An 18,943-nucleotide genomic window follows, 5' to 3' on the forward strand; every position below is an offset into this window, starting at 1 on the left:
ACAAAGGAAGTAAACTATATATAGACATATTTTTGATATTTTGGTTAGTAAATAAAGAAAAACAAAGTATAATACAATCAAATGTGTTTGGTGACCTCTCCCAATACAAACTCAATGAGTGAGGGGTAATGAAGATGCTAATGTGTGATCCCAAAGCCAATGCAAATTGTGAGATAGCATGAGGGATCTTAAAGTCAAAATTAGGATCTTACAGATAGTTATGGATTTGATTGGTAAAATATACTCTCCTTCATCCAAAAGGCATATTTTTATCATCATAGTTATTGTCTACTTCAACAAATGGGTAAAGATTCAACTGATGGTAAATGTAAGGCAGAATGAGATTATCAATTTCATTCTAGATCGAATCATATATAATTTGGCATCCTCAAAACAACTATAACTGATCAAGGAACGATACTGAATTTGGCATCCTCAAAACAATTATGCCTAATCAAGGAACGATACTCACTAGCCATCAGGTAGTTGTTTATGCAAAAATTTGGAATACAAATGATATGTTTCTCCTCTTACTATGCTTTGTCTATAGGATTATTGAGGCGACCAACCAGATCATCGATGATATAATAATAAAAAAAATTAAAGATAAGCCAAGATGGCATGAAATCAGGTAGGAAGTCCTTTGGGCCATAAAAAACTTAAAAAACAATTGCAATTTGGCTTCACTCTGTATCGGGTCACCTATGATCAAAATGCGTTATTACCTCTAGAAAACAAAACCACCTTATATTGATGATAGCAATAAGCTTTGGTAATGGAGTTTGACACTCTAGACGAATATGATTTGATGGCCTAACCTTGGATCAACAATTCAAAGCAAAAGATGGCCAGAGCTTACAACATGCAAGTGAAATTGCGTGTACCAAAGTTTTCAACTACTTGATTGCGAATGTTCATTGACTTGGATTATAAACCAAAAAAACATAACTCAGACTAGCACGAAGTTACAAGTTACAGTCTTTGGCAGAACTGCTTACATCAAATTTTCGACACCTTACTGAAATTTTAATAATTCTAAGAGAAAAAAAAAACACAAAAAGGTTACTGAAAAACTAAAAGTTTTAATGTATCAAGTCAGAACTATAACACCAGATTTTTTCGAGCATATCTACAGACACATGACCTTCATATACCACCTAGGGAGGGGAGTATTATTTGAACATTTTTTTACAAACTGAGGCTACAAAATGAAACAACCTTGATAATTGTCGCATCTTTATCTCTTGAGAGGTTTGTAAAGGACAACTGTCACATATTTAGACTGGAACCTGTGAGTCAATCCCAGGGCAACAACGGACTTTGAAGCCATGTTTTTCTCTATGAAGACATGATTTAGCACAACATGTTGAGGCTTTGAAGAGGGCCCAGAATCAGCATTCTCCATACCTAGGACTGTAAGATGTAGCTGCGAGGGAACAGCCAATGGCTCTTTTGCAAAATCTTCCTCAGCTGGATATGCTTGACCATAACTAGATTCTGGGGAGAGTGGTGCTTCAAACTCAGAGACGCTTTCAGGATTTTCTGGCACATAATCCTGCAGAAAATAAGAACATTGAATCATCATACCGGGATGATGCCTCTTCACCATAATATATATATATATATATATATATATATATATATATATATATATATATATATATATATATATATATATATATATATATATATATATATATATATAAAATGAAATAGGGCACATTACTCTTTCCTAGCCCCACCCACTAACATGGTTACCCTCCCTCCCACTGCTTGCCACACATTACACATAATCTTACACCGAAAAGATAAGATCCTCTAGAAGAGTGCAAAAGCACAAATAGGTATCTAGGAAGATGAATTTCATGATGAAAAAGTTGCTCTTCACATGACAATAGGATGTTCACAGAAAAAGAAAACAAACAAAAAAGAAGATGCATACGTTAGCATCAAGAAGATTGCAGACATTCCCCATCTCATCAGCTACATAAGGAAGATCTGGAATATATCTCTGTTCACCATCGACAATGAACCTGTAATGATATATACCTGATGGAAGGACTATAAGAATTGAGTGATCCTTGCCACCTCGCTGCATTGCCTTCCTGCAAGTAATTAAAATTTACTGGTACTAATACATTATAGAATAATTGCAATTGTGATAACTTTTCATGTCAAATACAATCAAGCCACCATTACTAACAAAAGAGTCATCAAGTCTGACCTGGATGTCCAGTTATCCCAAGATCCCTCCACAGCCACACTGTTACCTCCATAATTCCAAGTGATCATAACAGGGATTCCTTGCTCAGGAGGTTGATGAACAATACCATGAGGCTCATTCTGCCACATTTGATTGAGAAAAGGAGGGCCGTTACCTCTTTGTAATGGAGCTAGGGGAACCTGAAAAGTATAAAAGAAATAATCCTATGTCATGTTTTTAGTAATGTCATGTTGCCACTGATATAACCTGCATATTTATTTTCTAAGCAAAAAGGAAAGACCCTAACTAAAGAAATTTTAACTTCAGGGAATGAATTAAAACTAAATGTGAGCAAGAACAACAATACACACTTTGGCACAATTGCATCCCTTACAAACAAAAAGTTGAGTCTACAAATCAAAACTATATGTACAGTGTTTTATCATCTAAGATCGCAGAAGGCAATCAAAATTAACTTTAGTCTCAATTAATGTTATACTTATAGAACAACAACAACAAAACCTTGAAGGGTTTAAGAGAGCGAATCTATAACACGGGTTAAAACCAAGAAAAGAAAAAAAGAGAATTCCCTTCCCAGGAAATCTATCAATTAAAACCAACCTATCGACAAGCATATCATAATTTCACACAATGCATTATTAGATCAAATTCTAAACCAAACAAGTATTCTTAAATAAAAATGCATTCACGATCATGTAATTTAATAGCACATAGTAGATTCTCTCTTCCAAAACTCTGCTCAAAGACGAGGAAAGATTATGGTTTCAAAATTTCTTACAGAAAGAAAGGAAAGAAAGAAAATGGGACTTGTTTTCATCTTTGACGCAAATGTATGTCTTGATATTATTCACAGCCTAGTGAATAGTTCTAAAATATATTTCGGTTACAACAACTATCAGTCACTAAATAGGAAATTGTCAGAATTTTTCCCACCTTCATATGAAAATATAACCCTGAAGCTTCATTAGACTAGAGTTGTACTTGTTAGCAAGGACAAGTAGCTATGGTGTAAACTGACGCCAATCATTTGGGATCAGTGGCAGAGCTTGATCGGTATTTTAGAGGAGGCCAAGTATGTAAATATATATAACAATATTGCTTTAAGTTTACAGAACCAGTTGACTGGTGTAGTGGGTAGCTTTGATGTGATTTTAAGCTAAGTGGACTGAGTTCAAACCTTGTGATTTCAGGGATCAAATCTAAAAGGTTTCTGCCTGATTTGATCCCTGGAAACTTAAGCTGCAAAAATGCCTTTCCAGCACAGTGCCAGCATGCATATTTGGTAAATAAACACGCATAGCGTATATAAATATATATTGATGCTACGAAGTGTATATTTGTCAATTAAAAAGAATTTTTGAGTGACCATTGCACCCCCCTGTCATAGCTAAGATCCGCCAATGTTTGGGGTCTTGCCTAGTTAATATGGTGCAAGACATCAAATCTAACTGGTTTGGGTGGGCAAATATCATATTTCCAGATTTGGAATCAAATAGTCAAACTAATAATGATCATGCCAATTGAATTGAATCAGGTGGAAGTAAATGGATTTAAATGAGTCATGATAAGGGCCTAACACAAGGCTGTTGGAAGATGCAGTATAATAGGAATAAGAAAATGCCACGAGGAGCACCATTCTTTTAAGATACTGTTTTGGATAACAATTTCCACAATGGAAGATACAAAGTTATTTTCTACATATTGACAGGTTCTTTTTAACTGACTAGCCCATAAACCTGAAATATGCAAAATAAATTGGCAGAATATACTCTAGTTAACATGAGTGATCACCTTCAGACACGAGACACAAATAAATATATGCATTAGCAGCACACCTAAGAAAAACCTGCTTGTATATGAAAGGTTAAAAAAAAGATTATTTGTCCATGTTAAATGAAATCATGCACATCCAACTGAGGGATGATCACTTGTTTCTAAACAACAAAACCAAGCCTTAACCCCACTAAGTGAGTCAGTTAAATGGATCAAATTACACCATAATGTTCAATCCAAGACCATGTTTCTATCCAATTCGTTAATTTCGAGATCTTTCTTAATAGTTCTCTTATGGTTTTTATAGGTCTTCTTCTACCTTTAATTGTTTGACTCCTCTCCATCTGATCTACTATCCCTACAACAAAATCTACAGATCTTCTCTCTACAAGTTCAAACCAGCTAAGTCTATTTTCTACCATCTTTTCTAAAAAAACTCAAACACTAATTGTTTTGATGAAACCTTGGGAAAGAAAATACAAAATCATATAAGCATCTAAATTTAAAGAAGACAGTATAATAGTGAATGACATGGAAATCTATCAATTATCAATTCTCCAAGAGAGGTCCCAGAGTGTGGGGGGTAACTTCCAGACAAAAATAATGAACGACAAAAATAGAAAATTACAAACATTGACCGGGAATAAAGATGACAATGGCCAATTTCCAAATGAATAGGATCAATATACACGGATCGGGAGAAAATAAAAGTATATGCAAGTATTGGTTTGTATGTCCTTAGAATCTTGTGTAAAACTTTTGATATTATATAAGCTTAACAGCTTAAAATATGGTAAATGTTAACTTGTGCCCTTAAGAGCCAAATGTAGAAACACTCGTTTTAAAAGTTGATCATTCAACTTTTAAATGTCACAATATTATATTATTCAATGACAAATTCCCCTTCCTAGATTCGTCAAGACCCTAAATATATAGCCAAGTATAATATTGTGTGCACATCCTGAATCGTGATGCATTGGATACAAATCCAAAATCGCTAGGTCAACATCTGCAGAGTCTTGTGTACTCGCATTCCAATATTACACGTGCTGTTTCTCAATTCAGAAACTTCGAAGATACTAAGCATGTAGTCAAGGGAACGTGTCACAAAAATCAGTACAAAACAAAGTCCATGGCATTACACCTGCAAAACGGTTGCCCCAAAACATATATCTTGTTGACATTTTAAAGTCCAGACATCAAATCACAAACAGCACATTTCATACTCGTAGTCAAGGATATTATTGCATGCAATTACTGATTTCCAAAATGGACAAAATTAACTGATTGAGTCCGTTAGACTAGAACAATTAATGTGCATCTCAAAATGATGCATTGATGCATACACAATTCTGTTACTAACAATCATGAAAAGCATGGAGACATAGCTCCATGAGTTTTACGGGACAAAAATGACGCGGTCCAACTCAAACTCAGATGGAGTCACGGGTTAATTTCTCGTCTCAACTGTGACGCTCTAACTAAGTGCCCGTTTGTTTTCAAGTTCAATAGACTCCGAATGGTCAATGGTTTCTCGTTTAAGGTCAACTGTGTATTGCTTCTCAATAAACACTACTTTAAGATGTTTGCACGCTTAGCCCAATGTGTACACACACACCATCCTAAGTTTGGTAAATTGTTCAATTCTCACTGAACAAAAATGAGACTGCATTTGCAAGGAATCTGCAAAATGGTAAATTAACTACATAAACGATCTGAATATCAGGCACAACTGTTCTTAAACACTTCAAACAGCTCATATCAACTAATTAACTCCATAGATTTGCATCATTCCGCTTCGTCCCTCATGCCCTATCTAATCAAGTTTTGGACATACAAACCACATGGAAGTTGATGAAAAAACAGCCACATTAATTTCTTTTGGACACTCATCCTGCTAATTAATCCAAATAACATTCATCAACTACACACCATCCATCCATGCAGGCGTCATCGGATCAATTTTCAATAATAGAATTCGCAGATCTATTCAATTTAACACAGGAAATCATCCACTGCTTAAACTTGGTAATAATCTACAGTTTCAACAAAATTGACCTATAAGCATTTTATTTAATTCACAAATGATTGTTAGAATTAAATACACTAAACACAGAATGAATAGCAACATCAACGAAGCACCTATTTAACCTAACGTAATCGAAATTCAACCCAAGCTAACCAAATTCAATTCAACAGTAACGAAAAAAAAACGTAATGACTAACATTAACGCATAACAGAGATGCAGAAAAGCATAAAAGAATTGAATAAAAAAACGAAGAACGAAATAGATTGCTATTATTGTATTGTTGAGAGAGAATTAGAAAACCTGAGGACCGAAGAGGATCGGCGATCTGGAACGGCGAGGACTCTGAGGCGGACTATTAGCCATTGAATCGGAAGAAAAAGCACGAACGGGAGGACGAGAATCAGGCGCGTGAGGTTCACGGCCACCAAGATCAACACCGTCGGAAATGGCTCCGTCTTCTCTGCCATTAGCGTTTCCCATGGAGAGATTGAGAAACGTGAAAATACAAAACGCAGGAAAAATATTATATATGTGTACGGTTATTGTCGTTTACTGAAAAGGAGAGAAGAATCGCAATGCAGGCGAAGGAGAAGTAAACGACAAATTGTGAGAGTATGAAGAAGTGAAAGTGCCGCGAAGAAGAAGAAGAAAACGGTTCCGTTATTCGTCGTTTTATTCTTATCAAGTTGTGTCTGACTCTGATCTGACGCTGTGATGTTTTGGACTTTGGAGCGAGAAATTTAGATTAGAATAAAAATTAAATCCAAAAAATAAATAAAACGAGAGAGAAAAGAAGAAAAGTTTTTTTTTAAATAATATAAAAAAATAACTTTTTCATTTGTTTAACTTTTCTGTAGTACACAAATGAGTGTTTTTTCTTCCACGCTCTTTTGTCTTTTAACGGAACTCGCGCTTATCGTCACACTCGCACCTAATTCCTACTATTATTTGATTTTATTTGTATTAATTTTTAACTAAATACTTTTATTTTAAAGTATTGAAAATAAAAATAAATAAATAAAACTATTCTAGTTGATCAACAATACCTGATTTATTTTATTTACGATAGATGCGAGTCAGTTATGTAACCTTTAAGATTGATTTGTTGGTGAAACTTTAATATTTAGTTTGAATTTTATTAGTTACAAATAATATTTGTATTTGTTCAGTCCATACAAAAGTATATTTTGATTTTAAATGATCTAGGCTAGTATATATATGTTTTGATGTTAGCACTTAGCACTTAGGTTTGGTTAGTAGTTAGGTAGTTGTCGGAGTTAGTTATAAAAAATTTGAGCTTCCTTTCGTAACAAGCAAGACTTGTAGATAATTTTACATTGGTGTATGTGTAAATAAATTATTGAATGAATGAACCGTTTCGTATAATGATATTTATTTCAATGTTAGGGTTCATCAATTACGTCTTGAGCTTAAATTAACAAAGAGAGAAAATCAATATATCACTTAATCGGTGCATGGAAGTACCGAGTCACCATCACTTTGTGATCTTGTGTATGTTCAGGAAGCACGAATGGACAAATTCAAGTAAGAATTTGTTGTTTCAACAGTGTCTACAAACTTTGTTCAAACATGTCAAGAAGCAGGTAGCTCCATATGATCTTTCTCATGTACTCGTGGTTGAGGTAATAGTTTTATTTGAGGTCACAATCATGGTAAATGGCATTACGCAACTAGTAATCATCCCACGTGCCAACTTTATGGTAAGTATGGTCCTTTTGTTACTAATTGTTGTCATAGGTTTCATGAATCGTTCTTGCCTCACGCAACTCATCTACTAACTTATCCACAAAACAGGAAAAGGCAGAAGATTTAGTACAAAGTTCACAACCATTGGTTATGATAGTCAGGACAAGTCATTCATGTGTATATACTCAGGAGTGTTGTCTCACATCTGAATTGGTGTCACAAATCCAGTTCTCATTCTTAGGTGTTTCTCATCATCTCACACCATATGACTTTTATTTATAAAATAAAAAGTCTTAGGTAAGAGATACCTAAGTTCATGTTAGTAATGATCAAATTTTAGAGATAAACTTTGTTAGTTCACCTGTTTTTCTCCAAATTATCACCTAAAACTCATATAATTCTTGATAATGTCATGCATGTTCCCTCTATTACTAGAAATCTTCTATTTGTTTCAAAGCTTTCTAAATACAACATTATCACTTTTGAATTCCTGATAAATAAATGTTGTGTAAAATCTCAGGGTTTTAAGCAAATTATCATTTAAGGATTTCTAGATGCTAGTGTCTTATACTATTTTCCCAAGCTACCATTGGATGTGGTGAGCTCCAATTGCATAGTTAAAAGTCATGGTTTTTCAATTAATGTTCAAAATTGTGTTGTTTCTAATTTTGTTTTAGCTAACTCCTATAAATATAGGTCTATGTCTATTTGGCATTCTAGACTTGATCATGCCAATTTCCATTATGTCAAGAATATACTCAAATTGTGTAATATTCCCTTATTAAATAAAGATGATACCATTTTTTTTTCAAATCTTGTAGTTTTGGTAAAGCTCATAGACTTCATTCACATATGTCTACAATTATGTCTCACAATGCCTTTGATGTGGTTTATACTGACTTGGGGGGCCCTTGCCATATTCCATTTAACTCTGGCTACAAATACTATGTAGCGCTTGTTGATGGTTACACTGGATATACATGGTTATACTTTTTAAAACAAAAATTTGAAGTCACTCATGCTTTCAAATTGTTTCACACATTTGTCAAAACCCAATTCAACACCATTATTAAGGTAGTTTAATATGATTATGATGGTGAATTAAGGTCTTTTACCGAGTATCTAGCAAAGCTATGCATAAATCATAGGCTCACATGCCATCATACCACTCACCAAAATGGGTTAGTTGAACGTAAACATAGACATATAATTGAAATAGACCTAACTTTGTTGTCACGTGATGTTATACCCTTAACCTTTTAAGATCATAGATTTACAACATCCACATATTTAATTGATAGACTTTCTACCTCTGTTTTATCCAAATTTCATGCATAATTTCATACTCTCTATATTAAAGAACTTGAATACAAATCCATTAAAGTGTTTGGTTGATCTTATTTCCCATTATTGTAACCATATAATCAATATAAACTTCAGTTTAAGACTTTGATCTAGATACTTAATAAATTTATCTATGAAATTGTATCTCATGATTAGTTATTGGCCTCATCTACATCAGCTCATATTTTTCCTTTAGGGCTTAAAGTGATTCAGATTAGACTAGTGATCCAGATGATCGCAAATCAATATCTGGTTCTTGTAATTGTTTTTGGGCCAAACCTTGTGTCATGGAATTCTAAAAATCAATCTTTGATTGCTCGTTCAAGTACAAAGATGGAATATTATGCTCTAGCTCACTTTACATATAAACTATTATGGTTAAAGTTATTGTTAGACGAACTTGGCATCCATCTCTATACTCCAACGTTGTTATGTGACAATTTGAGTGTTGCTTTGTTATCACATAATCATATATTAAATGCTTGTGTCAAACATATAGAGTTTTATATTTGCTTTGTTTGAAAAATGGTTGTCTCCAAGAAGCTTCATATTCAACATGTTTCAACCGCTGCTTAAATAATATACATGTTAACTAAACAACTTGGTACGACTGTCTTTCAAGATTTGAAGTCTAAATTTAATGTCACTTTTACAAGTCTCCATATCTTGAAGGGAGAGTGTTAGAGAAGTTATCATCAAAGCCTTCAAATTCCTCATTGAGCAACTAACCGTGTTACTTATTTTCCGTAGTTAACGGTTAAGTTTGGTTAGCATTTAGGTAATTGATGGAATTAATTAGATTTTAATAGAATTAATAATAAATTTTGAACTTCTTTTTGTAACTGCAACACTTGTATAAACCTATATTGCTGCATTTGTAAATAAATGATTGAATGATGGAATGTATGAATTTTTTACTTATGCATAATGTTCATTGGCTGATTTTCAATTCTATTAAATGTTTAAAAAAAATTAACCTTTTATTTGGTCATTTTTAATTGGACATAGAGTTTTATCGACCATTTAAGTTGATATTTATATATATTTTTTAAAAGTTATTATATGTTTAAAAAAACACTGTCAATTGATGAAATTGTAATTGGGTATTTAGTTATACTTTTATTCAATAAAGTACTAAGTGTGGCATTATGAAACTAACACAAATGGAAAGTGTACTTTATTATGAGTTTTCTAATGGGTTAGCTGTCTAGCTGACAAAATGCAAGATTCGCATTGAAAAATATGACTGACAACCAATTTTTATATTAAGAAAATAAAAATAAAGATTTTATGCTCAAACACTCAAAGATAAAGAAATAAACTATCAAAATACGTGTATACGAATTCTCTAATTTAGAGTTATTATTATAAATTGAAGAAATTTATAAGTATTTTGAAATATTATATAGTATTTTTATAAAATACTTTTTCATTCTATATACGAAAATATGTTAAAATATTGTTTCGTGTTTGTTGTGTATTTTAAATCAAATTCTTTAAATTTACACTAATGAGAGAAATATATATATATATTTTAATTAAATTTTAATAAAATATTAAATATTATTTTATGAGAGTAAACATGATAAGAAGATAATAGATATTAAATAATAAATAGAAAGATAAAAATATAAATTAAAAAAGAGAGAGTGAAATGATAAAATAGAAGGGTGAAAAACTTATATGTGAAATTGAAATAGTAGAGAGAAGAAAATTGAAATAGAAAAAATAATAGAGAAAATAATAAATAAGTAAATATTAAAATAATTTATTTATTTATAAAAACTTATTTTTATTATTTGAGTAAATGATATATTTGTAATTAGTTAATTAAAAAATTTAAATAAATATTAAATTAACATATGAGTATCGTTTTCTATCACGAGACAAGGGGTTTTTTTTGTTTGTTTCTAAGACAAGGGACATATTTAAATGCCCCATTCAGTTAGTTTATTCGACTAACTAATGTTTTGTGTAAGAATAGCACTTTATGATATTTTGTCAACATGAATTATAAATTATTTAGTGATAACATGGATCGGTAACAAATATATATTTTGCATGAGTTTAACGGTAATGCTTTGAAAGTGTAAAAAAGTTTTACATTATCATCCAATAAAAATATATTATTTTATCATGTTATATAAATGTTTTAAAATTTTTTAATCTGATTTAACGGAATGCATGGTCGTCATTGGTTCACAGTGTAAAATAAATTTACACTTTCAGTGCATCAACCATTTTCTCATTTTGCATTGTCTTTTTCATATGTTTTTATTTTTATTCTTTAGAGAAAAAAAAATCAACCAATTACATATGACACCTCCAAATTTTTATATTTACTGAAATATTTATCTCATTTTTTCACTAACAATATGGTAAAAAGTTTTTTCTCTCGCACGGAAAATTTGACAGGTCAATCAAAAAATATGGTAAGGATTTTTATCGGAATTTTTAAAAAATTAATAAAATCATGGTAATTCATGAATTTAAAAAAAAAATGATAGTTCATGTCTATTAGACTATATAAAAATGAAGTTAACACAATTAAATTTTTTATATATTCGTTATGTTTTTTAGATTTCTCAATTTTTCAAAAATCAATTACTTCATATCCGATAGACCAATAAAAATGAAGTTAACAATACTATATTTTTCAATTACCATTCATAAAATAGGTTTTAACATTCATTTGATGTATATCCATGTTATTAATATCAACTAGTGAAATGAATATCGTAATAGATTTTATCTTGTGACTCATGAAAAGGTGTTAAAGAAATATGTAATTTGACAAGTCAATAAAAAAATATGGTAAGGATTTTTACTGGAATTTTTAAAAAATTAGGTAAAATCATGTTAATTTATGATTTTGAAAAAAATTTGATAGTTCATATCGATTAGGCTATATGAAAATGAAGTTAACACTATTAAATTTTTTATAAATTCATTATGTTTTTTAAATTTCTCAATTTTTCAAAAATCAGGTACTTCATATCTGATAGACCAATAAAAATGAAGTTAACACTACTATATTTTTCAATCACCGTTTATAAAATAGGTTTTTACATTCATTTGATGTATCTCCATGTTATTAATATCAGCTAGTGAAATGAATAATGTAATAGATTTTATCCTTGTGACTCATGAAAAGGTGTTAAAGAAATATGTATTATCTCTTTTTCTAAAAAAATTGGATACAAGAAGGGTATTGTATTTCTCAATAGTTTCATCGAGGTTTTAGTTTTTTTTCAAAATTCATTTATAACATATGAGTTTACAATCAAGATGTAAGTTTACTAAATTTAAAGTCTGGTTAGATTCTAGAGAATCCATCTCTTAATTTATAGCTTACTTCCATAAGTATGCATTCAAATAAAACAAAGCTTCAGCTTTTTTGTGTCGATATTCGTTTAAATGTATAGATAGTGTAGTAGAGTTCATGATCTCTTTAAACTCTTCCTCTCTTACTTATTCAAGGTTGTGTTTCTTCTTGTTTGTTCCCTTATTTCTCTTGATCACGAGAACATGACTTATTCTAGTGCCATCATTATTTCTTAATTTGACAATGAGTCTTTTTTTATGAAAGTCAATATCGTTTGCCTTTATGATCACTTTAACAAACTTATCATAAAATCTAAATGCTTTATTGTTTAATTCATTCCCAATGAATATACATTCAAAGTCTATATAGTTAAATTTAACTTGCTTGGAGTCTAGGATGCTAACATAAGTCATGCAAAACCCATGTTTGAAGATAAGACAACTTAGGTTGTTTTTTCTTCAAGATTTTACAAGGTGAGACGTTGCTCTTATATTTGGAAACTATATTCGCCACATAATGAATAGTCAATGATATTCCACTAATGAGACGCATCACCAAAATTAAGCATCATAGCAATAACCAATTAAGTAAAAGTTATATATTTTTTCAATTTTACCTTTCATTTCAGAAAAATATGGTGCAGTAATTTCATATATAATTGTATGTAATTTATAAAATTCATTAAATATGTTAGAATCATACTTAGTACCTCTATCACTATGGAAGTGCTTAATTTTTTTTACGGGATTGATTAACAATTCTTGTTACAACATTGTAAACATGTCAAGCCTTTCAATTTTATATTCCACCATATTCACGTATATCAGAGTGTATCAAATTTAAAAGATTAATATTCTCTAACTACTTATTTATATGAGATTTTGATTATTTTATCTAGACTACATTAATCACATTCTTCGAGATTATTAAAAGATAACTTTAAATTTAAAGTTTAGATACTCAAATTAGAAATAGCATGTTTGTTCATATGGAAAAGTATAGCATACAAAATATTTAAATCACACAACTTATAAAATGAATACTAAAAATTATTCATATCAATATTTAATTTAAACAAGTCACCATTGACGTAACATTTCTCAACAAAAGTACTATTTTTAATAATGGCGTACAATTTTGCTTGGCTTACTGTTGAGACAGTTTTTAAGTGTCGGGTTTTGTTATCGTATCCACAGAGATTGTAAGATATCACTGCCGTTCAATGGTTGAATTAATCTTAACTTAATGTAACACTAGGGTTTTGGTTTTAATCAAGTTATCTTGCATACAAAGTAATTAATTGCGGTAAAAGTTACGTTTTGATTAATATGAGAAATATTGTCAAAGTTAGGTTTCAATGATTACATTTGCTTTGCATGTATTTGCTCGGTCAATCATCTTATAAACTCCTTTAGATGATAAATTATTTCACAAGGTCCTCTCAATGCGTTTCTCTCGAACACCCATTGTGAGTTTTGCCATTTTGATCCATTGTTTCTCTCGAACACAATCTATCAAAATGACAACTTTTTGGTTCAACCTTATGGTGAACAAAATCATTCGTTACTATCTCTAGCTAACAAACAAGTTTGGATGAAAACCTAGGTCAAGAATCGGTAAACATCTCTCGATCAAATACCAACACAAAGAGTTTTAAATAGAAACAAAGTTTTCATCATATATTTACCGTTAAAGAGTTTACATATGAGGATCCTTACATTTACACACAAAGCTCGGAAATCACCTACATCTAACCTTGACAAATGGAAGACTTAGCTACTCATTTTCATGGTAGCTTGGTCGGCAAGTAAGGAAAGAGGGTTGATCAACATCCAAGTCGAATAATCGAAGTTGGATGGGAATCCACCTTCTTTTTGTGGAAGATGGTTGCTAGATGAAGAGAAATGAAATTAGGGCATAAAATCTCCCACAAAGCAATGCTGTAAAATATCTAGGAGAAAGTACAAAAAATGGAAAAGTTGGTAAAAATGAGGTATGGTGCCCAAAAGTGGCACCTGCTACTTATAGACAAGTGCAGAACTGTCATGTTCGCTAGGCGAACATACCTTCGCCTAGCGAAGGAAATGCTTCAAGCTCGCCCCCAGCGAGGTTGAGAGGTTTTGCTACTGGAATGCTCGCTGGGGACTCGCTAGAGCCTCGCCTAGCGAGTGAGTGCTGGCTGCACTTTTTCACCAAAACAGAATGAATTCGCTGCAGACTTCGCCATGAGCTCGCCTAGCGAATTAATTTGCTAATTTACTGGAGCTGTTCGCCAGGAGCTCGCCTAGCGAACCCATTCTTCGCCACAGCCTCGCCTAGCGAGCAGGCAGATGAAATGCTCCTTTGCTTTGGTTCCTTTGCCAATTCTCTTGTGTCTTTATTATCAATTAATTCATGCCTTTCCTGCACAATAACAAACACATCAAAGGCACCAAGCTTGTTTATCAATGTAACGCATTCCATGTAAAATAAATGTGATTTTGACAATTTTAGCAAGGCAAAAGAGTGAAAGATGCCCACATATGATAGCTTAAATAAGCACTTTTGGGCATCTAACAACTCTCCCCAACTAGATTCTTGCTTGTCCTCAAGCAAAGTATGCCTCTTGAAAGACAAGAGGATTTGCATAAAGAAACGGTTTCTCCGAAGTTGGATAAACGGCTCAAACACAAGCGAAATTCGCATATACAAGTTCCCAACGGTTTGAATAAAATAATACCTAGGAACTTAAACTTAAATAGCAATGCAAAATATTTATCTATCTACAACAATACTATTCTGAATGAATCATCCTATCTCTCCTCTTCGAATCAGGAATGAAGATTTTGCGCGTTTGCAACCGCGGGACTAATCTCACTCTCTAACAAATAATGAAGAAATCAAACAGATTCATACAATGTCTAATCAATTAAAAATGGTACTGTGGAAGCATAAAGATCACTAAGGGCTTTTTCGGTTGAAGCTTGGTTAGGTTAACAAACAAGGGTCATTTCTAAGGCCATTGAAACGAAAGTGCCGATGCAAAAGAGACATTCACAGTATTATTCACACTACTCGACTTTGTTTCCTTTGTTTCTTATTTGTAACCTTCACAACACATTTTCCACAACTCCACTCTTATTTTTCACTATTTTTCTTCCAAGCAAGCATTCATTTTCATTCTTTATATTTTTGTTCTTTTCTTTCACATCAAATGTACAAAACAGATGTTTCTTTTCTATATTTTCTATACATATATTTTTCTATGCTTGCTCGGTTTTTCTTTTCTTTTTCAAGAGTTGTGGTGCTTACCAATTCTTTTTCGTTCTCCCCAACTTATTTCTTCCACACCCTAAGTGAATGCTCTTACCTTTTTACGGCAAAAGAACAATAATCAATATTTTCCGGGTTGTAAAAAAAAAGATTTTTGAGATCTCGCTTTATTTCAAGCCGAGATTTAACTGTTTAGGCTCAAAGGGGTTAACAAATACTCTCTCTGCTCACAGGTAAGTTGTTTTTGGATGTAGTTGTGCTCGAAAGAAAACAAGTGCCTTGATCATTTCTAATTGCTTCCACAATTTCACAATAATAACAGACAAATAATGAATCACATGAATCAACAAAACTTATTAGAATCCAGCATTTAAGTGAACAATGGAGGTTTCCTCACACTTTGTGGTTTTAGGTTCTAGATGAAACATTCATTCAATTATGTTGCACAAAGACAATATTCAATTTACCAAAAAGAGTAAAGTTCCTAATGCATTCTAAAATTCTAGCCGACGGTAACCATGTACCTTAGCTTCATTCACTTGTTATTCTTATCATTGCCATCCAAGCTCGGATGCACCTTCATTGGGTACTTCTTGAGGAGCAACCAATCTAGAAGGGTTTGCCACTCATTCAACCAAAAATTTATTAAACACACAAAATTAAAAACATAATTAAATAACATTAACTGAAAAATAAAAATTTGTTCGTGGGGGACAAAACACCCCAATAGTACAACCCATGGTCAAAATACAAAATTCAAAGGTGCAAATAAAAATGACATAAAAACTGAAATACAAAAACAAAAGCTTAACCCACAAAGGGCTCAGGACTCCTCTTCGCTACCGGCCTCAGAACCGGTAGCCTCATCATCAATATCATCATCATCAGCATCAGCTTCAGCTCCCACCCCCTCACCATAGACTGGCCTGTCCACAGGCCAATTAGCGTTAAGCATAAACTGCTCACGCGCTAACAATGCTCGAGCACCGGAGGGGTCATTACCTTGCAGCTCCAACCTCTGCATACTGTTATGCATATCAATCATAGCTCGTTGGGATGCTGCCATCCACTCAAAACTGTAGTCACAAACAGCCCTCAGGTACGGATCAAGTCCGGGAGAAGAAGCACTAGGACCATCAGCAGCCCGAGTACTTCCTGAGGCTGCACTGCCACCAGAAGTCTTAGCTCTACAGTACTTAGCCACATACCTATCATCTATAGGTGCCGGGATTCTAACCTGTCCACGAGACGGAAGCCGGACCCTAGCCTGAATACATAAGCTCATAATCAAACACGGGAAGGCCAGTGGGCAATTCACACGAGCCCCCGATTTCAGCCCACTCTCAACCACAGTCTTCAGCTCATTGGCGATTATCCTCGCCACATCAATCTCAACATTAGTGAGGATGGAATGGACTAAGTGTGCCACTGGGATCGGCACAGTAGAGGTGTGTGATTTGGGTTGGATGTTGGTTAAAACCAGAAGTAGAATCAGCTGAGCCATGGGAGTCATGTCCTCCCGGTGATATCTCACAGGAACCCCAGATGGGTTCGGCTCAACCGATCTCCCAGCCAAAAGCAGGTCGGTGGTAATGGCAGCGACGTCTCGATGAAGTCTGAGGTCGGTGTGGTACTGGTCTCTCTGATCAGCTCCCAGCTGGAGCGGTTCCCCTAGGATTCTGTTGATCGCATCCCGGTCAAAAGGAATAGTACGCCCGGCAACTCTAGAAACCCAAGTGAAGGGCTCGTCGTCGTCGGGCAGTGCGTTAGCATAAAACTCCCGCACTGTACCAATGTCATAATGCTCCAAGGGACTTATCAACCTATCCCACTTCTTGGCGTCTATCAACCCGGCGAAAGTTCGGTAAGTGCCCTGCGGGTTGATCAGAAAACGCCTCTCAGGAAGGATTTTTCGCTTCTCCAAAGCGATGTAACGTGCCGCTTGTTTCGGGCCTACAAACTTGTCGTGGTCGAATTGAATCGGCACGGTCCTGGAAGTAGTTGCATCTCCTTTTCTCTTCTTACCAGCTCCAGATCTAGACTCCATTCTGCAAAATATACAAAGAAACAATACACACCAACAAACAGATTAGCCATTAAAACAAAATTCAAAATACTGTCATGTTCGCTGCTGCCTCGCTTTGCGCAGAGGCAGCGAACATTCGCCCCAGGTCGCCTAGCGAGCTGCTAGCGAACCTTACGGGTTTTGGGATTTTCTGCATTTTCAAGGATGTTTCTCCCAATACCCGTACTCTATGGTTCCTACACAGAACCTAATGATTTCTAATGACAATGAGTCGTTCTATGCTATTGGGGATTGGCTAATTGCATGCAAAACCTAAAATAGATGAAATCCCCAATTTGAAAACCTAAACGACCTAACATTGCAAACTCCACAATATCTCATGCAACCTCCATGTTTCCCATACCAAATTTATCCTATTTGCTATGCATATTTGGAATTTAAGAGTAAACAAAAAGAAAAAGAAGTGGGGCAAACCTTTGGTAAACGGATTTGGAAAAGAGAAGTGGGGAGAGTTTGCAATTGGCGAAAGAAGCACGTGTCGGTGATAAAGATGCAACAGAGGGAGTTTGAGAAGCCACGCACGAAATCCTCAGCAGAGCCGTTCAGACAAATTTTTGAAGGTAGGGCAAAATGGCTATGCTGAAGTGTTTAAATAGAAAACAGTACTGCAGCGCTCGCTGCTGCCTCGCCTAGCGAGCAGCTTGCGAGCATGCTCGCTTCTGCCTCGCCTAGCGAGCTGCAAGCGAGCATGACAGCAAATGCATTTGCAAATGCAGCACTTGCAAGTCATCCAGCCTTGTTTCGCACACTGTAACAGAATTCAACATGATACATAAAACAATAAATACTTACAATGTTGGGGTGCCTCCCAACTAGCGCTTGTTTAACGTCGGCTAAGCTCGACGGTGCGATGCTCACAGGGGAGCATCGAGCGGCTGAGCACAACTCTCGCGATCCACATGACCGCCGAGATACACTTTCAATCGTTGGCCGTTCACGGTCCAACTGTCTTTCTCGTCCATGTCTTCAATGATAATGGCCCCGTACTCTTTTACTTCTTTCACCCGAAATGGCCCGGACCATTTCGATTTCAACTTCCCGGGAAACAACTTCAACCGGGAGTTGAACAATAGGACCAATTGTCCGGGCACAAATTCTTTGGTACGGATCTTCTTGTCATGATACTTCTTTGCTTTTTCCTTGTACAACCAACTTGAGTGGTATGCGGCATTGCGCATCTCCTCCAACTCAAGTAGTTGTAC

General features: G+C 34.1%; 1 protein-coding gene across 1 annotated transcript; it reads right to left on the bottom strand.

The window, feature by feature from the left end:
- Nucleotides 1–900: 900 nt before the first annotated feature.
- Nucleotides 901–6,776, bottom strand: LOC127117902 (SNF1-related protein kinase regulatory subunit beta-1). The gene is made up of 4 exons (XM_051048029.1): nt 6,328–6,776; nt 2,225–2,403; nt 1,943–2,105; nt 901–1,555 (listed from the first exon to the last, which is right to left on the bottom strand). The coding sequence occupies exons 1-4, from the start codon at nt 6,505–6,507 to the stop codon at nt 1,238–1,240; spliced, it is 840 nt and encodes a 279-aa protein (XP_050903986.1). The 5' UTR covers nt 6,508–6,776; the 3' UTR covers nt 901–1,237.
- Between the last annotated feature and the right edge of the window lie 12,167 nt (nt 6,777–18,943).

Source organism: Lathyrus oleraceus, chromosome 2 (assembly GCF_024323335.1).
Source record: "Lathyrus oleraceus cultivar Zhongwan6 chromosome 2, CAAS_Psat_ZW6_1.0, whole genome shotgun sequence".
Taxonomy (NCBI): Eukaryota; Viridiplantae; Streptophyta; class Magnoliopsida; order Fabales; family Fabaceae; genus Lathyrus; species Lathyrus oleraceus.

What these genes read in the sequence shown, in the direction of transcription:
- LOC127117902 (XM_051048029.1), bottom strand. Translation starts at nt 6,507, where the DNA reads ATGGGAAACGCTAATGGCAGAGAAGACGGAGCCATTTCCGACGGTGTT. An exon ending in CGATCCTCTTCGGTCCTCAG is followed by an intron (nt 2,404 to 6,327) that starts GTTTTCTAATTC and finishes TATACTTTTCAG; the next exon opens with GTTCCCCTAGCTCCATTACA. An exon ending in TGGGATAACTGGACATCCAG is followed by an intron (nt 2,106 to 2,224) that starts GTCAGACTTGAT and finishes AATTACTTGCAG; the next exon opens with GAAGGCAATGCAGCGAGGTG.